Source organism: Emydura macquarii, unplaced genomic scaffold (genome assembly GCF_026122565.2).
Source record: "Emydura macquarii macquarii isolate MOO-44397 ecotype Brisbane River unplaced genomic scaffold, CSIRO-AGI_Emac_v2 contig_1146, whole genome shotgun sequence".
NCBI lineage: Eukaryota > Metazoa > Chordata > Testudines > Chelidae > Emydura > Emydura macquarii.
Window position 1 is genome coordinate 6,908,076 of NW_027131283.1, and position 21,603 is coordinate 6,929,678.

General features: G+C 40.1%; 1 protein-coding gene across 1 annotated transcript; it reads left to right on the forward strand.

The window, feature by feature from the left end:
• Window positions 1–8,036: 8,036 nt before the first annotated feature.
• Window positions 8,037–20,866, forward strand: LOC137152030 (coiled-coil domain-containing protein 162-like). Its single transcript, XM_067546502.1, has 6 exons — window positions 8,037–8,060; window positions 10,002–10,164; window positions 16,150–16,288; window positions 18,684–18,837; window positions 20,140–20,235; window positions 20,693–20,866. The coding sequence occupies exons 1-6, from the start codon at window positions 8,037–8,039 to the stop codon at window positions 20,864–20,866; spliced, it is 750 nt and encodes a 249-aa protein (XP_067402603.1).
• The last annotated feature ends 737 nt before the right edge of the window (window positions 20,867–21,603 follow it).

Here is a 21,603-nt window from a genome sequence, read left to right on the forward strand (position 1 = left end):
TGTCTGTTACTGGGATATCACAGTTTAGTCAAGAGACAGTGCAGCCTGGAAATACCCCAGTCAGAAGGGAGTGAGACATGTCTCCACTGCAAAGAGGTGATAGCCAGGGGAACCTGACATCTAGACAGAATGTCCTTGTTGCATCATAAAGGGAGAATATAGGTGCAACTATGACAGTTAGGGCTCCAGCCTGGGCCTCTGGAGACCTAGTTTCAGTTCCCTGTTCTTCCACAGACTTCCTGTGTGATCTTGGGCAAGTCACTTAGTCTCTTTGTGCCTCAGTTCCCCATCTGTAATATGGGAATGATAGAATTTCCCTATTTCACTGGGATGTTGCATATAAATACATTAATGATTTTGAGGTGCTCAGATACTACAGTGATGGGGCTCTTGGAGTACCTAAGAGAGAGTGCTTCAAAATGTGTTAGAAAGAGCAAAAATAATGTATATATGTGATGTTCTCCTCCACAATCTGAACTGGTATATTGCTGTGTCGCCCCAATCCCCCCACTCCTGGGGCCGTCTTGCACTTGCCCCGCTGTGTGAACCCCCAATCCTGGGTCAGCCCACACACAGCACCCTGCAAGCAAGCAGTCCCTGACCTAGTGAATGGGTGTTTCTGGCCAGCCACTCATGGGATTATGCAATGGTGTGACCCCCAGCCAACATCCCCAGTCCCAGATGCAACCTTAGGAACTGCTGTTTTACAGAATTCAGTGCTGCCCACTGGACTCTGCAGGCTTATTGGTTAGTCAATTTATCAAAGAAATTGATATGCACCAGCTCTGTCACTCTAAATAAAGTCTACACACACCCAAACCACATGCACTGCTTTCGATAAAACAAACAATTAAGTTTATTAAATACAGAAAGATTTTAAATGATTATAAACCAGAATAAGAAGACAGATCTGATTAGGAAGAAATAAAAGCAAATCACATTCTATACTAAGCTTAATACTTCCAGTAACTTCCCAAAGTTAAATAATGCTCACCACAGGTTGGCTGACTCCTTCAGCCAGGCCCTCCCCCTGTGGACAGACTTTCAATTGCATGGTGTAGTTTTGTAGATGGATTGCAAGAGAGAGCTCTAGAGACCAAAACGTGTCTGCCTTTAACATGTTTCCTCGTCACCTCCTGGGGTCAGCTGATTGGCAATGTCTCGCATGGTTTTCTCCACTTGAATCAAATGAGCATCACCTTATCAGATGCTTAGGCCAGCCTATTGTTCCTGACAGAGCTGGGTTTGTTTTATGCATGCCTTTGTGAGGCCTGAATTACCTTCTTTGCGTTTAGTGTTTGTCTGGATCTATTGATGTTGAGACATGTGAGACATATATTTGGGAATATTACATAGCAGAGCTTCATAACTATACATATGACATTGCAAGAAACATATTACCTTAACAATAATATTCAGTATGTCTTGAGCATTCCAAAAACACCTTACATGACACACTTTGCATTACATAATACACAGTTACACTATAAGTGTGAATGTGAATGATCCACAAATCACATCCTAAGGGTGTACCCGGAGTACGGTGTGTCACAATATGTTAAAATAATAATAAAAGAATTCTGTAGCATAGAAGGAAACTGAACTTGAGGTGGGTTTCGTTTGTATAATAAATAGTTCATCTAACCTCAGTTTTATGATTTTGTATTTCCAGGATCAGTGGCGTTTAAAGGGCGCCTCTTGAACCTCCCACACTCCTTAGTTGTTCTGGGTGTTTTTCAGCGACATCTGAAGATTTGACTATAGATTCTCAGATTAAAAAACAAATAGCAATCTATAGTTGTATTACTAAATCAATTAAAAAGGCTAATTGGTGTCATGCTTGAAGATCACCGGCTGGGATTATGAAGAAATTTCCATCCATAATATAGTATTGTAGTTGATGGGATTTACTGCAATGAAACATCTACCATTGGCTTTAGTTAGAGACAAGACAAAATACTAGAGTAGGCAGACTTTTTATTGTCTCTCTTATTATGTCATTTTTGTTTTCATAAATTTGTGTTTCATTTTTAGAGGAAGATAAGTAGACCTTGTGTCTTTATTGTCAACTTTCTAAATTTGACACAGATTTTCTGTATGTCTGGAAAATCATTGTTATCCAGTGTCTAGAAATTGAGATACTTGCATCCTTTCTTGAATTTGCTTGTGACTCAAGTCTTCTCCTAAATGCATTACAAGTTAGACTTAGTTCTGAACATGGGGGAGGGGGAGGAAGCCCCGTTAAATATTTTATCAAACAAATTCATCAAAATAGATCATTCAGTTTAGTATATTCACAAACTATGCAACCAGCTCAATAAACCAAGTGAATATTTGAGGGGGAACTATAAATTGAATATTTTTTGGAAAATATCACAAAATGTGGTGTTTTAAATGATGTGTTTAATATTATCTGCCCTGAAATCAAGAACTAGTCTAATAATTTTGCTGAATTTATTATTGATATATTTGCTATATTATATTATTTGATATACATTTTTACGGGATCTGCTGTACTGGATAAAATCATCTCCAGTGTTTGCCCTCATCAAAGTTTTACGAAGAATGGAATTAGGCAACATTACAGAGCAGTCTCGTGATCCAGAACCATATTAATACATTAATGAAGCAACATTTCTGTAATAGAAAATACTGCTGTATTGGAATATTTTATGTTCTTTTGGATGCGAGGTACACAAGTGTTGTAGAGATGTCACTAAGAAGAAAATATTATCTTGTAGGATGTAAATGAAAAAATCAAAAGAGAAGTTATTGCTGAATACTGTCATAAGTGAGTACATCAAAACATACATTTCATTCACATTTTTTTTAAATCCTGTGCAACTGAAGTATGAGAGTGGCTGAGGCTTTAGTTTGAACAGGATCCTTTTCTGTTAGATTATAATATAGTTATTATAATGTGTTCTTCACAATGTGTTGTAGTTAGTTAATAACCAGAGTGAAAGAGGATGGCTTCTAGTGGGTTAGTGGGAGAATGTGGGGAGCTAGAGACAGTACAAGTAAAATTGGAAAGAGTGTGCTGGAACAGATGAGAAATGGGTCTTTCTTCTCCAGAACCTGGTTGAGGAGAGAGGTTGATGAGGTAATTAGTGGATGAGGAAAGGTCAGGGGAGTGTCTTCACCATGAGGATAGAGCTGTGGTGGGATTATTTTGCAGTAAATCAGATTATGATCTAGTGGTGATGGAGTGCCTGATTTTGGTGACAAATAATTGTGTAAATTCAATCCATGTGCTAGTGTAACTGGAGGAAATGGGAAATGGGAGGAATTGGAGTTTCAAACTTGAGCTGGATTTTTTTACACTTGCTTTGACTTGGCAGTCTTATAATACTTCACAGCTATCAGTCCCACTCTGGCTTCTGTTTATGTTTGTAGGAGTTTTGCCATTGATTTCCACAGGAGCAGGATTATACTCTTGTACAAGATGCTAGTTTATTAACAAAATGAAACAAAAAAAACCACCAAATGGCAATTTGTATACAGTTTGACTGGATGAGAGGAGAAAACAAATAAATGTACAACATTGACTAGAACTGTTTAATAAACTAGGTGTCCAACAGTAACTCATTATTACTTAACTCCTTCGTGTCTTATTGTAATATAAATATTAATATCTACCTCAAAGTTGTTGCTCTGTGCATTAATTCACTGATGTTTTTAAAGGGCTGTGAGAATGTCAGTTGAAAGGTGTTACAGAAGTACAAAATATTGAGCAGCTTTGCTATATTGTGCCACTATTGGATTTTTTGTCTTTATGGGTGTTACAGCAGAGCAGAACAGCCACCTTTAAATCTGATGATTTTGCAATAGAACATGCCAAAGGATGTGTCAGTGCAGAAAGAGATTAGAGCCAGGAAGAGTACAATTTATCTGTATAGATGACTCACTACACAGTAATTTTTATCTAACCATTGTATACTAATATTTGGTACCTTTTTTAGATTGAGCCATCGTATGTCACAGTATGCCCTAAGAGGCCAGATCATTGCATACTACAGTAGTCTGAGAATCCTGCTGGAAGATTTCCCTGTCATCAGAGACAAATACTTCATGATTGGGCTATCTCAAGAGAAAAAAGGGAACAGAGACTCAAAGGAAAAGCTTAAGACTGATCCCAGGTTTGTAATGTCTTCAAAAATTTGTCCCTGGCTGCTAGAGTTTCAAATTAGCAAGTAGAGATGAGAAAAGAGCAGTGTAGATAATAGTCCATACACACTTTATGCTGCATTTTTTGCCAGTGTCAGGTTGACTTCTGATTTTTGCACACACAATTGGTTGTCCCTGCCAAAGTCTACATATGAGGAATTCAAATACTACAAAGACTTCCACCAGCAGGGAAGAGGGAATCAAATGAAGAATCTAATGATGTCCTGAATGTAAATCCTACATTCATAGATTCTAAGGCCAGAAGGGACAATCGTGATTATCTAGTCTGACCTGTGTAGCACAAGCCATAGACCTTCCCCAAAATAATTCTTAAAGCAGATCTTTTAGAAAAACATCCAATCTTGATTTTAAAGTCATCAGTGATGGATAATTCCCAAGGTAAATTGTTCCAATGGTTAATTAGTCTTGTCATGAAAAATTTAAGCCTTATTTCCAGTCTGAAATTAAATCTTTAACTTGTTTAGCTAAAGTTGTCTTACTCTATTTCAGAGTTAAGTGAAACCTGTTAACAAGTGAGAGTACAAGCTCTGGCTCTATCTCTGAATCCATTGGGATTAAGAATTAGCACCAGTTAACCCCTTATCAACAACTTTAGTTGACTCTCTTAGCCTGGCTTCTTAGCAAGGACTAAACCAAACACACGAGTGCCAGATGAGCACTGTTCTACTGTGGTGTTTATTCTTCTGCAGTTCATAGTACATACCAGTTGCTGTTCTTAGGGTTAAATGGAGATGTCTAGTAGAAAGGGAGTCCACAGTACAGTTCAGAAACGTCCATTACATTGCAGGGAAAAACTTGTCTGGCATTGATTCTGCTGCTGAATAGTTTGGCCATTTAGCCCTCACTGGGCTATTATAGCGGTAAGTCATGAGAGAATCCATGTTAATAAGGTATTGGCTGATGCCTCTTGAATTGACTGTCTTCCATCATCCAAAAGTGAGTCAGTATTGGCTTGTTAGCTTTTTAGTTTTGCATTTAAAAAAAATACAGGGTGGTGATGGTGGTGGGGGTATTATAGAACATCTATTTCCACTATGAAATGTAGCTCATGATGGAAAATAGAGAAAATGTGGGGTGGGAGGGGATCAATCCTTTATTTAAGCTTCCCTAGACTACATGGACCTCTTTTCACCCACCTCCTAGCTGAGAAGCCTGACTGCCCTTTCAGCATTACTGCAGGGTCAAGCTAGCAGACAACTTTAATTAGCTTGCTATTAACAAATAACAAGCAGATGCTTTTCCTACATTTGAAATGGTGAAGCGCTCCCGTGCTAGAGAGTGAATTAAAAGTAATTCAGAGGAGTGTAAACTCTGTCTAAATGGCAAGTGTAGGGTTCATGGGGGACGGGGCATAATTTTAAAACTATCCTTCTTTCCTCATCCGCTAATCCCCACCACACTTCCCCACACCACCCCTCTGGTTTTTTTGTCCACACTTTCTGTATGTCATTATTAGTTATATAATTTAAATTAAAAAAAACCCCAAGCTTAGAAGCATCTTGTCTACTGTCAATTAGTTATATTGAAAGGAGAAAATTAGAGCTTCCATCTTACCTGCACTTAGTGTTATATCAGCACCTTCTTATCCTCTCAAATAAGCCTATCCCCTGCATTTGTATCGGCCGGGCACTTGAAGGGTGAGCGGGATGTGCACTCTAGTGTCTCATCCCAGGAGGACTTGCAGTTGGGTGAAAAAATTGAAGAGGAGGGAGAGAGGGTGGAAGAGGGGTAGAAACTGAAGAAGAGAGAATGGTGGGGAGGGAAGAGAGGAGAAAACACAGTAAAAATGAATATGGGGTGAAAGGCCAAATCAGAGAAGAAAGAAGAGGGTTTTAGAAGGAAAAATAAATGAACAATTATGGAAAAATTAGTCCAAAGGGGAAAAATTGGATGATGGGCATGGAATTCTGAACAATTTCCCAGGTTGTCACCAGGGCAAATGGCCTCATTTGGATGCTATAGGTTGTCTTTCTTTCTGAAAAGTTAGCAAACCACATCACAGCAGAGCTAGATGACACTGACCCCTTTGGGGGGGTGAGGGTGTTTTTTCCTTAGCACGACCATGACGAAAACACCATTTAAAATTAAATGGCACTTTGTGTACATCAAAGAGAGGGAAACAGACCCCTTTGGTGGAGAGACAACTCCTTATTGACCTAAACTGTAAAGACTAAGCACATTCAGACATCCATGCTATAGGATCATGCTCACTGCTGAGAACATTGCCTTTGGGGTGAATTGCAGCTGTTGTACTTGGTCTCTCCTTGCTGATATGGCTTCTAGGCAGCAGTGTAAAATGGAGGAAACAGATAAAGAGAGTAAATAGTAGTGTCACCTGGTAAAGTTGCAGTTTCCTTGGGTACAATTTATTTTTATCCTTCCTTATGCAAAAGTAGGTAATGAACCGCTGGCTAAACAAATCCTGCCCAGTGGTAATTCTCTTATTTACCACACACTGCCGTTAATCATTCATTCATTACTCCAGCCCAACACATACTGCAAGTTGTAATTTCTGCTGTTTGAACTCTCTCTTTAATAGTAATAATAAGCATAAATAAAACTCACTTTGATGTAAATCCGATTTAATCTCCCAACTGAGTTTGTCTCATAAATGAGACTAAATTGGTTCAATATTGGATTTCATTTTCATGTATAGTGAGACAAATATGACTGTTTTATTTATGTGTAAAAAAAATTCATGTTACAACTTTATAATTTTAACATCTTCTGATGAGAGATGTTGGGCCACCTATTGAAAGTTATACAGGAAGTTTAGCAAATAGTCTTTATAGACTTTTAATTCCTATTCATTGTGTAACCCTACCCATTTTGATGGAAGAAGGAAGTTACATTATCCAACTTCTACATTTCTAATTTATCTTGTTTACCAGGGGAAGGAGGATCATAGAACCTTGAGAATCTCTGCTGACTCTCCCACTTTATAACATATACATGTTCATCACCACATTGGGCCAACTACTTCCAAACAAGGCTGGCTGTGGCTGCCTTGAATTTGTGTTGTTTCTGAGACAGACAGATGCAGTCATCAGAGAATGATGCAAGACAATGCTACCCTATGCAAAGGTTGAACACTTTTTTGTCTCTCATTTTTGCCTAGGGACCAAGGGGCTAATCCTGCAAAGTGCCTCCAGTGAGGTGCCAAATATCTTCAGTTCTCATTGAAGTCAATGGAAATTGAGGCCACTCCACACCTTGCAGGAAACATTCAGAACCTTATAGGAATGGGCACCTCGCACTCATCTTTAATTTCAGTCATTTTTGAATTGTGTTGCTCTTTCATTATTTTTCAGAGCTGGCCCATGACTTATTATTTTTGAATAAACAGTACTGCTTTGATTCAGAGAGGCCATTTGGCATAAGTGACAATAGTGTATTTGGTTCAGAGAAGACTTTTGCAAAGCATTCTTTTGCTCTCCTAGGTTGGTGTACTGTAAGCCCTGATTGAAAGCCCACTGAAGTCTACGGAAAGATTCCTGTTTAATTTTGCTTTTGGATTTGGCCTTTAGCTGTCATTTTATCTCTGAAATATGTTTATTTCTAATTGTTCCAAATCTTAGGGGTAAATTCCAAGCCCAAATGGAAGTTTTGCCTGTGCTAACAAGAGTTATTTGCCTAAGTTTTGAGTGAGAATTGCAACATGATAGTACTTAAATTTAAAAATTATTTCAGAGTATTTTATTTAGTTGTGACTTTCCAAAGTGACAGGAATCTATCATTTCCCCATTTAACTCAGGTCATTTCAGCCACGGCCACGTTGTTTGTTGTCTTCTGATGGGCAAGCCTTCCTCAATTTGTGGTTCATCCCTCACTCTTCTGAGGTGCTGATTATGTTTAAAATGCTGCCAGAGAAGGTTAGTATTTACAAACATAAAGAGAGATGTGGTTTTCTTAATTAAAGCATGTAGATGGATCTGGAGAACAAACCACATTTTTCATATGCATTGAAACATTGCTTGGCATTAGAGATGACTAGCGCTGGGAAATAAACAAACCGCAGTGTGTTGATTAGAATACCACAAAATATGCCACTGAAGTGGTGTGTCAGGTTACAGATGTTAAGAAAGAGTGTTATCCTCTTAGGATTGACTGTTAGAGAGACAGAAGGAGGTTAGTTTGGACCTTTTTTAAAACCAACCATGGGGGTTCCCTCTGCCTACAGACAAGCATGCGTACCCCCAACCCTTCCCTTGCTGTCCATCCATCTGTGTCTCTCCCCTCCAACCCCCAAAAGTGTAGGAAAGTGGCAGGGAGCAGTCCTCTGGACACACTTTTAAAAATTTACCTCTCTCCTCTGGGACTGAGGAGAGCACTTGGAGTGAGCAGTGGCCGTTAAGGATGGTGGCTGTAGTAGTTGTGCTAAGAGGAAAGTGGGGGTTTGAAATGTGAGGAGGGAAAAGAGGGAGACATCGTAACATACCAGTTCTGTGTTTCTGACAAATTGCTTATTTGCTGTTGATCTGTTTATCTTTTTCCTGGGGGGAAAACGTTTTCTTTCTATTTAAACAGTACAAAAAGACACCCATCAAGACTCTAGGTGCCCTGATATTCAATATTACAGCTGTCAGCAGGGTCTGAGTGAGCTCTCCCCTGACATCTAGTGATAAGTTGGGGATGTCAGGAGCGCCTGGGCACGCCCACCTTGCCTAGGTGCTCAGCACGATGGGACTGCTTTGCCCAAATGATCAGTTTTGGCTGATGTTGGATCACAAGTCCCTTTGTTGTTAGGGGCAGGGGTACTAAAGGGTTGTTATCCTTGTCGTGTGAATCAAGGGCAGCAGAACTGTGCTTGGCATACCCTGATTGAGGGACTCATCCTCAACTAAACTGTACTCGCTAGGCAGGGGACGTGCGTGCCAAAGCCCAGTGAAGTTGAGAAAGGGCGGGAACAGATGTTTATACCTGGTGGTGCAGGCCCTGCCTCAGGGTCCTAGACCCCATTTGACCCTCCCCCTCTCTACTGGAATAACAGAGCTGATTAAGACTCAACTGACAGTCTTGTTGCACACTAACAGAGCTGAAATCACTGATAACCAGGCTTACGCATTAGGCCTGCTTTGGGATCATGTGTCTGATGCACGAGACTGCCCAGTCAGCACTAGCAGTGAGGCTCCCCTACTGACATCTGAAATTGTTGAGAGCTGTGTTAAGTAGTGGGACCTGAAAACATCCCAAAGGGTGTGGTGGAGGCAGAAGGGAGGGGCACATTAAAGAAACTTTTGGTTGCTGGATTTAAGAACTTGAGGCAAAAGGACACTGCCCAATGTATTCTCGGAAGGGTCTTTTGCTCATGGTTTTATGTTTATGAATCCTGCTTGCGGTGTTTTCCCAAGTTAATGTCGGATTACTTCCCTCCATTTAATAAAAGTTTCTTTTCTACACTCAGAGTCTGTGCTTGTGAGAGGGAAAGTATTGCCTCTTAGAGACACCCAGAGGGTGGTGTGTAATTGTCCCAGGTTACTGAATGGGGGCTCAAGCCGGTTTTGTGCTGTATTGTTGAAAAGGAACCCCTAGATATTGAACCCAGCCCTAGTTGCTGCTGACTCCAACTGGCAGAAGGGCTACATAACGTAACATCTTAGGTTGTAAGCTCTTCAAGGAAAAGGCAGTCTTCTCTTCTGTGTTTGTCCAGCACCTGCCCAGTGGCCCCAATTCTGACTGTGGACTCTAGGTACTACAGGGATACAAATAATCAGTAATTTTTATTCATAAATATCTGCTATTGCTATGTATTTTCTTCAGGTTTTCTGTTGATCATTTGAAGGGTTTTCTCCCACTGTTTATTTTATCTGCAGGTTGCTTGCAGAGCACTCAGGCACAGTCTGCAGATTGTGGTAGCACTTCATGACATCGTTTCGTACCTTTTCAGCTTTGCTCAATTAGGAAACTCCCCAAACTGTTTTGATTCCCTAAATCCAGAGCCTCTGACTGCAGAATGGGGAGGGAATGAAAGGATTGGTAAGTAACAAACACATCACCATCAGTGTGCAGAGCAGGGTCAGAAAACCTTTCAACAAAAAAGAGGACGATTAAAGATTGAAATGGTGCCTTTTACTTTAAATATATAGAGTATGATGATGTATTAGTGCCAAAAAATACCTTTATGGCCACCTCATATTTTCATTGTTATCCAGGAACCCTCCTTCTTTCCTTTACTCCTCCTCGATATGTCTTCTTACAGTTTAAGAACCAGCCTTTTTTTCCCTTGTAAAATGAGATTCTGCTCTGAACAGTGTCTCTGTAAAAATGTGTCTCAGTAACTTTCAGATCAAATCTGCTTGGTTTACAAGTGAGAAGATGGCTTTCCTAGCTGCCAGTGCTGCAAGTTCACCCTGGAATCTGAAAGTCAAACTGTATATTCTTTCTTGGTCACTCATCATCAACACTAAGAGATTCTCCTTTTGCACAGATGTGAGAGTGGTGTGCCTTTATGGCACCCATGAAATTGCTCCTGGCCTACATTGGTGTAAGTCAGAGGGGACTCAAGTCCAGAAATTCTGCTACTAAAGCTTAGTTAACAATTCTGATGATGATTTATATGTCAGACTAGGATCCAGTTCAGTCCTCGAGAGTTCTGTGGTGCTGCAGTATTAATACAAGTAAAAAGTAGTAGAACATCCATCTGGCATTAGAGTCAGAAGACATCACTTTTAATGGATGCAGTTAGCAGCTCTGTTGAGTGAGTACCTCAGTGACTTCTTTGGCTTTACTTTGTTCTTTGGCCTAAAACCTCCTCTTGTTCCTGCATGGAGGCTTGACCTCTCACCAGCTCTGAAACTTTCCTCTAATTGTGAAGCAGTGCCACACTCTCCTCCTTGCTTGAGCATTGCCAGTTATCTGTAGGGAAGGGGGGCATTGTGGACTATTCAACAATCATTGAAAATGTTTCAGACACTTTTTTGTGTCCCTCAGCCCCATTCTGGAGTGGACAAAACCTGTCTGAACACATTGTTCAGTGTAAAAATAATGCTAAAGGACCTTCTGTTTTACCACAGTTTAAATTCTTCAGCCCTTCAATGAGAGACTTGGTTCTTATGATAGAATGCCTGAGAAGGGCATTTTAGATCTGTGTCCATCTTTAGAACAAAAAAATTCACAATGCTGGCCTAAAGACGTATGCTCTAGTTTTTACCATATAAATGCCCCCCCACACACAACGATGCTATGAAGATTTGACATTGATTTTGTTTGCATGATTTTGTTCTGAATAATCCGTATGATTTATTCTGTTTGTAAATAGAATATTTCATGCAGCTTTCTCTGAGCACAAACATTAATAAGTATAAAATCACAAGAACATAGGAACAGCCATACTGGGTCAGACCAATGGTCCATCTAGCCCAGTATCCTGTCTTCTGACAATGGCCAATGCCAGCTGCTTCAGAGGGAATGAATAGAACAGGTCATCATCAAGTGATCCATCCCATCGGCCATTCCCAAACTCTGGCAAACAGCAATCCTTGCTATTGTGGAGAATAGCTATTGATGGATCTATTGTCCATGAACATATCTAGTTCTTTTTTGAACACTGTTATAGTCTTGGCCTTCACAACATCCTCTGACAAGGAGTTCCATGGGTTGACTGTGTTGTGTGAAGAAATATTTCCTTTTGTTTGTTTTGAACCTGCTGCCTATTGATTTCATTTGGTGACCCCTAGGTTTTGCGTTATGAGGAGTAAATACACTTCCTTATTTACTTTCTCCACACCAGTCATGACTTTATAGACCTCTGTCATTATGCCCCCTTAGTCGTCTTTTTTTCAGGCTGAAAAGTCCCAGTGTTATTAATCTCTCCTCATATGGAAGCTTTTCCGTACCCCTAATTATTTTAATTGCCCTTTTCTGTACCTTTTCCAATTCTAGTATATTTTTTTGAGATGGGGTGACCAAATCTGCATGCAGTGTTCCAAATGTGGGTGTTCCATGGATTTATAAAGAGGCAATACAATATTTTCTATCTTATTATCTATCCCTTTCCTAATGATTCCCAACATTCTGTTAGCTTTTTTGACTGCTGCCGCACGTTAAGTGGATGTTTTTAGAGAAATATCCACAATGGCTCCAAGATCTTTCTTGAGTGGTAACAGCTAACTTAGACCCCATCATTTTATATGTATAGTTGGGATCATGTTTTCCAATTGTGTTACTTTGCATTTATCAACAATGAATTTCATCTGTTGCCCAGTCACCCAGTTTTGTGAGATCCCTTTGTAACTCTTCGCAGTCTGCTTTGGACTGAACTACCTTGAGTAGTTTTGTATCATCTGCAAATTTTGCCACCTCACTGTTTACCCCTTTTTCCAGATCACTTATGAATATGTTGAACAGCATTGGTCCCAGTACAGACCCCAGAGAACACCACTATTTACCTCTCTCCATTCTGAAAACTGACCATTTATTCCTACCCTTTGTTTCCTATCTTTTAACCAGGAAAGGATTTTCCCTCTTATCCCATAATTGCTTACTTTGCTTAAGAGTCTTTGCTGAGGGACCTTGTCAAAGGCTTTCTGAAAATCTAAATACACTGTATCCATTGGATCACCCTTGTCTATATGCTGTTGACCCCCTCAAAGAATTCTAATAGATTGGTGAGATATGATTCCCCTTTACAAAAATCATGTTGACTCTTCCCCCAACAAATTGTATTCATCTCTGTGTCTGATGATCCTGTTTTTACCATAGTTTCAACCAATTTGCCTGGTATTGAAGTTAAGTTGAGGAAGAAAGAAAGACAAATATATCTTAAAGATGAGACAGATGTTGAACTGGAGTGTGAAGTTATCAGAGTTCTTATTTTCTGCACTTACTTGCTTCTTTTCACTGATGGGAGACTGTCAGAATACAACACACCATGCCAATGGATGTGGGCTGTCCCCTCCTGCAGCATTCAGTTCCTACCAAACTAGGTAGCAAAAAGCATTGCATTCTGGCCTCCTGCTTGGCAGTGCAGAATGTTACCACAGGTTGTCTGGTTAGCCCATAACGATTTTATCTTTGACGGGAAGATTATAACAGCAGGATTTTGTTTCCTTTAGTAAATCAGTTGCATAACTCTTTTTTTAAAGGATAAAACAGATAAAATGTATGCTGTATGTTTTACTTGAATTTGTGTTTATGCAGAAATGGCATCAGTTACATAATAGGTTTTACTTACGACTAGGGTTAAGCTGTATTGCAGGTGTTTAAATGTAGTCAGCAATGGGATGTTTTTCAGCAGTTGGATTATGCCTGTATACAGCAGGCTAGTTTCTCAAAACATTGGACACATTTATGCATATTTACAAGAGAATATTTGTGTGGTTGTGTATAATGCATATGAAGGTTGCCATATGTGGCATTTATTTGTGTGACATTTTCAAGCTGCATGCTAGTGTGTGTATATGCTTACGTAGCTATACAATTTTCCACTGAGTAGTTTGACTATTATACCATAAGTGTAACTTTTTAATAAAAATTGAGGGCAGCTTCCTTTCTGGCCTGAAAACTTTTAAATGAATGAAAAATCAGGTCAAAATATGAAATTTCTTTCATTCCTTGAAAATGAAAGAGATCAATTCTGCCTTTGGCTGTGTCCAGTCGGAGTTGTATAAATGCAGAATTTGTCTTGTGATGATTTTTATGCTATTATTTGGGTGTATAAGCAGGATTCTTATAATCAAACACCCAAAATAAACTGATTAAAAAAGCATGTTCTAAGTCTTTCTGCTTTTAAATAAGTCTGAAAAAGTTCACTGAATGAAAGAACTATAGCAAATCATAAATATTTACATTCCCTTTGATTTTAATACATTTATGTTGACTGTTTAATTTTTTGGGTCATTTAACTTAGCAAAAAAGCACTTTGTACAGAAGCACACACTACAATGCACACTCAAGTGTACTAGTGACTTCATGTAAGGAGTACATGACTGAGAAAAACATGTTTGATAAGCTCTGAAACCACCAGGAAATCTGAGCTCATAATGATCATCAGCCAGAACCGTACAATCAAATGCATGCAGCAGTGTTGTGCAAAATACATTTTTATTTCATATATCACACTTTTAAAAAAATCCAAATAAATATAATGACAGATTCTTCAGAAGTTAGATATTCCCTTAATAATTTTCATAAGATTGTTTTGGCCCATTGTTCCTAACACAAATATTCTCTTCCTTCACTGTTCATTAGTAGCCACCCCTCTTCTCAGAAGTGACTACATTTCACTGATAAAGTTATGGCGGCCTGAATCATCTAATGGATAAGATATTGGCCTTCTAAGGATACGTCTACGCTGACGGCAGCAAAGTCACCGCCATCAGATTGACCTATCTGGATCGATTGAGCAGTCAATGAAGACCCTCTCAATCGATCCAGAAGTCGCTAGAAGTTGATGCAGTAAAACCATCCCTTCAAGTAGCACAGTGCAGTGAAGACGCCACACAGAAAGGTAGCACAACAGTCGACGGGAGTTACACAAGCTACTCTGTGTAGCTTGCATAACTCCCGTTGATTGCCGCTGAATCACCAGATACATGTAGACCGGACCTAAGATAGGGACTTTGAGTTCAAGTCCCATCTGTGGTGGGGAAGGTTTCTGAGGCATTCAGTAGTACAGTGACAGGTGCAAACATAAGAACCTAGGGAGAAGATTTCTATATGCCAATAGATTATAATGTGTTTTGGGATGACAATTGTTAGATGAGCATGATATGATGTTTTTTGCCTGATTTAAAAAAACTAAACATGCTGGGCCTGATCTTGCAACGTGCAGGTATCTCCTGAAAACACAATGCTCTGTACCTTGTAGAATCAGCTCCCTAAAGGTATATCTACACTGCAATGTAAGCCCAGGGTTAGTGGCACTCCAGTCAGCTGACCCAGAATTAGAGAACCCAGGGTTTGAGCATCTACACTGATTTTTAACCCTATGTTTAGAATTTTCTAACCCTGGGGCTCCGGCATCCACACTGCATCACCTAGACTTGAGTCAAACAGATCATATCTCACACTCCCTAGTGCCCTCCCAAAATGTGGCCACTCTAGCCATTTGGCCGTGGTGCACTGTGGGAAAACTTGACTGTCCACCCTGCACATTACAGGAAGTTTGAACTGTCTGTCAACACATCCTGCCCAAAAGTCATTTTGGTCTGTGTACAACCAGCTACCAAGCCAGCAACATGGCAGAGTCTTTTGAAGGACTTCTCTTGTTTGTGCTTTTGCTCCTGTGTCTGGAAACAGGCAGAGCTCCCATGAGACATTAGTGGACATTTCAGCAGCATTTTCTGATCTACCAAGGACACCTGACAGAGCTTATGATGGAGGAGGAGGAGATACAGATACAGCTCACTCGAGCTCCCTGATGCTGCTCATGACATTTGGTATAGCTACTGATGTGCCCTATGTAGACAGATGGTTCTGGAGCAGGGCCACAAACACAGATTGGTGGGATCACATCATGTTACAGACCTGGGATCACCAGGGGAGAATAAACTAAAAGTTTAGGGCCTGATCCTGCTCCCTCTGAAGTCAGTGGCAAAATGAGTATTCACTTCAATAGGGGAGGATTGAGTCGTACCTTTTTTCTCATTGGTGTGGTGTTAAAAATTTGTGATATACATGAGAATGCTAATAGAGCCATTCTTTTAAGAGATTTGTAACTATTTATTTGTGCCTCTCTCTCTCCCTGCCTAGACTATATCCCCATAATCCTCCAATTGCCATAACTTCTTCTCTATCCCATGTTTTTGCAAGGCTGAAAAACAATGCCCAAAGACAGCAAAACAATCAGATCTTTTGTTCCAGAAGGACAGTTCTCCTGATGACCAAAAAAAAAAAAAGTCTTTTGATCATGAAGTGGAAGACTTCTTTTAGGGGGTTAAATAGATCAGTAGACCGGTACATATTAGCGTGCATTTCCTATTGCCTAATTTGATGGATTTATTGTTGTCCATGGAATAATAGGAACTGAACTTCAAAAGCTACAGAACATGATTGACAGCCTTCAGGACCCCTTGGATCCTAACAAAGTAGCCCAACTGCTAATCATTCACAGAGAAGTTATGTTTCTACAGTTTGATGCAACAGTCAGACATTTATTACGGTGAGAGTTAAAAGTGCTAATTCTAATAAATCATCTCTGCCAGGCTATTTTATAAAGTACTGTGACTGGGTTTTAATTCAGTCCAAGAGGAAGAAGCTGTCTTAACACAAGTAGAAAAAATACATTTAAAATAGCTGTACATATTTCCTCTATCAATTGACGCATTCCTTAACTGGTTTCTTTAAGAGATTTCAGTGTAGCACATCTGAGTATACAACTTATCTCTGAATGCGAGGCTTCTTAGTGGTGGTCCTGTGTCATGTGCATTAGACATTCAAAAGAAATTTTCTTTACTTTAATAATATATAAATTGTGATTTACAGTGTTGATAGATTATAGGCACTGCTGCCCAGCACAGAGGTGTAGTAGGGAGTGACTCCTACTCCCTCCCCTTTTAATTGCTGGACTACTGCCTCCCCTGCTGCATAGTATACATTGATTGTTATGTGCAGATGATGTAACTGCACCATTTGACTTGTAGACAGAGCCAGGTGGGATTTTTTTTTGCAGACCCACAAGGAGTTAAAAATAGAAAACCGGCTAGTTAGTTTTATCTTTTACTGACTAAGGCATTGTGGGCAATTGGTTGGGAAAACATTTCACTTTGATAAAGGTCAGTATATTGGCAGGAAATTAAAACAAATATGAATATGCCGTATGCTACATCTGTATCTCTTCTTTATTGGCAGTGGAATTAAAGTTTGTTTTCTCAACTCTGGGTTATAATGCAAATGAGAGCACAGTGACAATAAAATGCAAATTGCTTTCCTATGAGCCCTTTCACTTATTCCAACTCTGAATGCTCTGAGATGTCCTTAAAACTTGTCTGACAATCCCTTTACTGTTAAAAGTATTTATTTATTACTTATAATTATTTTATTTATTACATATGTGCACATGAAACTTGCAAAAAGACAGGGCTCCTGTCCCAAAAAGCTTTCAATTGAAGGGTGACAAGCACTTCCTGAGAGAACAGGAGTTGAGGGTGCTCACCACCTTGCAGGAAATAGTTTGGCTTCAGGCCTTGAGGTAAAAGGTATGCAAAAAAGAGTGGGGATGAGAAATGGCTGTAAAAAGAGTGTCAAGTGAAATTACAGAGCTATTGTATGTTTAGTCTCATTTTAGTTTTGAGTGTTTAGTTTATGTAGTGTGTAATAATAGAGTGTATAACAAAGTAGCATTGTATCTCTAAGTCTTTATGGAAGAACATACTATGGATCTGGACTTTGCTCAGATGCTCTTGTTCATTTGGACATTATGGAAACATTTCTACTTTTCATGCTGGAGTTTCAAAATGGCAGAAGTGATGATGATGGCCTCCTTATAACTTTTAGCCTAGTGGTTAGGGCACTCACTTGGGCTGTGGGAGACCCAGTTCAATCTCCCCTCTGCCTGAGGTGGAGAAGGGATTTGAATTTGTGTCTCCCATGTTGCAGAAGTATCCTAGGTACCGGGCTATGAGATATTCTGGTGTGGGGCTCTCTCAATCTCTCCTGTTGAATCCTGTATAAATAATTAAATAGTTATTGCATCAAGGACTTGAATTTAGATCTCCTATATCCTAGACAAGTGCCCTAACCACCAGTCACTCACTTTCTCTGTCCCAGTGACTCTGGCAATTCATAGTCATTGAAATGTTTTCTGATTTTTCAATTCACCTGAAAAATTTAATTTTGTGGTTCAATCCCCAAAAGAAACATTTTTCAATTTTCTGGAATTGCCAGCAAACCAGCCTATCCATTATTAGCCCAGCTCTACTCCTGACTCATAGTCATGTTCTTTAGCTACAAGATTACCCTTCAGTTTTAGGAGATGAGCTGCTTTCCAGTAAATGTCCCTGTCATTAGCAGGATGTATTTTCACTTATGTTAATCCACAGCTGGTGGATAGTCATAAAATACATTTTTGAGCAGTAGTTTCTTATGCAATTGCGAGTGTCCTATAACTGCATTCACCTTAAGCATGGCAACTAAGGGCTTGTCTAAGGGCTTGCTTCAATCCAAGGACTTGGCTTAGTCCACACTTGCGTGCCATGCATGAACTAGCCTGTGTGGATCCCACTGGCATGCGCTCAGATTTCCCTAGTGTGTAAGGACTATACTAATATGTACTAAGGAACTTTTAGTGTGTGTCAGCAGGATGTACACAGGCCAATTAGTGTGTGACGTGCTAGCGTAGACTAAAACTAACACTCCTCTGATGCGGATTAAAGCACCAGGTAGACCAGCCCTTAGCCTTTCACTAAGTATAAAACTACAGCCAGTTGCTGGTTACTGCCCATGACTGCGGTGTTCAGTTCAGTATATTAATATCGAAGTGTGAGCTTATTACAGACGATTTCAGAAAAGATTTTATGAAGTTTGGTTTTCAAAAAGTGATTTTGGTGTCTCTTCAGAGAACTATACTTGTCCTCTGGAAATATTTTGGCTTACCAGAGCATTACAGACAGCATGCACCATGGGCTGCCTCCCCTGAGTAACTCTGCAGTGAGGAGTGCATTTGCCTCACAGCTCTGCCTTCCAGAGCCACTGGACCCACGCAGCCCCAGGGTGAGTAAACTGTATTTTCAAAGAACGATGGATTTGGTTTGTTACCTCTTTGTAATTGGCTGCTGAGGGAAGAAGTCATGCAGTTCTTGCTGTGATACTGCAGAGAATCACAGTGGTGATTGTGGTGGCAGAGAACTTAGCACTCAGTAACTTTTAGTTTCTGTGATCATAGTCAGCTTCTCTGTGTCATTGGGCCACAGAAAAAATTAGCAAGAAATCATAAAAACTAAAGGTAGAGGAGAACTATTACTGTAAGTCATCATATCTCTTGCCACCAAAATAGGATTATTCCCTACACTATACATGGGGTCATTTTATCTGACCTTCCACAAACTTCCCGTCATGAGTCATCTGATGCATTAGCTTGCTCTAAATGATGATCATACTGAGCTGTTATGTAGAACAAATGAAGAATGGGATTTTCCCCTCTCTGAAGAATAATAATTTCTCGAGGGCAGAATTTTAACCTAAACCATCAAGATTTTATAGCAAGTGAAAAGCAGAGCAGTAACAGCCAAGTGAGAACATCCGGGAGCCATGCAGATGATGCGGTTCGCATGGGTCTTGCAGTTTGGCAGGAAATGCACTCTGCAGTGCATCTTATTACTATTTTTAAAAGGAGTAACGTGTGCTTCTCCCTACTAGGTCCTGCTCTCATAGATAGGGGGTTATGGCTGCCTAATCCCACGCTAGTAAACTGGCAGACCATGTCACATTACTAGGGTTTTGATACATTGGTGGGAATATTAGCTTCTCCTCTCTCCTGGTGCACACAAGCACTGCACTGGGACCCTGCCCAGCTTCTGCAGGGGTGTACTCAGGAGGAGAGGGGGATTCCTGCACCTCTTCTTTCCCCATGCACCCTTAGCATATTCGTGCTACAGAGGGCAGGATTTTGCCCTTAATGCAAAAGCATGGTGTTGTCTGGGTTTTGCCACAAAATATATTAAAAGAAGGAGTTCAGTGGTCAGACCCTAAGATAATGAAATTTAAAGAAAAAGGTGTGGGGAGAGAGAAGTAATGTTAAATCTGACACCAGTTTCTAACAGTCCAGGAAATGTGGGGTGAAGATAACAGTCCCTTAACTCATCCCATTGTTACCTCAGTAGGTCTAGTATATCTTATATAGTTCCGATTATACACTTATCTGCAACTCATGTGAAGAAATCAGAGTATGGTATATTTACAGACTAAGCAGCAGCCTGCACTGTGCATTTCCTTCCTCAGCTCAGGTTAGATGAGACCATTATTATTGTTTGAACATTATTTTTGTGTTTGTGAATGTGATCTAATTTGTTTTAGACATTGATGCTGTTTCCTTGGAGGGCATTTCTGGTAGATGGAGGACCATTTCCAGTCACTATCAGCAATCTAAATCCTATAAATTATAACATGCAGGTATGGTAACTGCTACTGGTTTTACATCCAAAAGTTACTGTGTCTGTCTCCAAAGGCACAATGACAAGATGAAAATAATGCCCTGCATTAAAACAAGTCCTTGCCTGTGATAGTAACAGTTTATTTTGTCATTTAAAAACCCCAAATTATTTTGCCATTCACCATTTGTTTGTTTTCTTATTTAAAAAATGGGCCTTGCATGGACAATGAAATTGGACTAGGCAGTTTTGTTTTTTGGTTCTCCTGCACCTACCACCATGTTGTTGTGCTTGGATCATAAAGTTTCTCCATGACTTTTATTCCACAGTGCCAGAGGCTTCTAGTGGAATCCATTTGTTCATACAAATGGATGCACAATTTTAAAAATAATTGTACTAACAATAACTCATTATCATAGTTACTCACTGAGATCTGTCTGTGTAACCTAGGAAATCACCAAATGTGTCTCTTTCTCTAGTTGTGCCTGTGCAGGCTGAGTGATGAGGACCGAAGAGTTGCTCAGGGGGAGCTGGTCGGGATGCAGTTTCTCATGGAGGATATACTGCAGAGTAGCTATGATGTTGTTATGGAAGATCAGGCTGAATGGCAAACTGCTGTAGCTAAGAAAAACCAGGTACTGCAGACAAATTAGTTCATTTAGAGCTATACAGTTCTTATGAAAAACTCCCTTTGATTTCCGAGAATCCTGGGAGGAGTGTAGCATAAGAGAGTGGCCCTTAGTCCCATATAGTTATACTGCATTAGCCTAGCATGCTCTTGACGGCATGGTGGAATGTAATGTATTTCAAAGAAACTTTCAGCATGCAGCTGCGAATGAAGAGAGCCACCGTGACAGAGCCCATCAGAAGGGCTGCTCACCATCCCGCTGCTGTATTGCTGCCACCAGAAACTGGGGGACAAAGCAGGGCCTCTTCACTTTAGTCCTCTGAGGCACAGGTGGGGAGAGGATGAGACTCTTATCAGTCCCTTTAACAAGAGCTGCTCAGTGGAGAGAGGCTGGCCCCCTTGTGTAACAAGGACTGCATAGGTAAGAAGAGGATTGGATCCTCAGGCTGTACTGCCAATAACATTTGCACAATGGATATAAATGTGGTGAATGATCATTGCCATTTCTGATGGGAAGCAGATAGACCTACTGCTTAGTAAACACCCAAGGGCAAAGAGATACAGTCCCTAGGGGCTGTCAGGAAGTGCGAGTGTGGAGAAATGTGCAAAGAGAACAAGAGTTATTTGGGGTTTTTTTTAATAGGGGCTGTTACCTTCAGGATTTGAGCAGAGGATTTGAGTTTTTAAAGATACTTTTTTCAGTGACCCAGCAGGGAGTTTTATTGAGGCTACTGACTCAAGGAAAGTGGCAACAAGATGAAG

What these genes read in the sequence shown, in the direction of transcription:
- LOC137152030 (XM_067546502.1), top strand. Translation starts at nt 8,037, where the DNA reads ATGTTTAAAATGCTGCCAGAGAAG. An exon ending in TTAAAATGCTGCCAGAGAAG is followed by an intron (nt 8,061 to 10,001) that starts GTTAGTATTTAC and finishes TTTTATCTGCAG; the next exon opens with GTTGCTTGCAGAGCACTCAG. An exon ending in TGGACCCACGCAGCCCCAGG is followed by an intron (nt 18,838 to 20,139) that starts GTGAGTAAACTG and finishes AATTTGTTTTAG; the next exon opens with ACATTGATGCTGTTTCCTTG.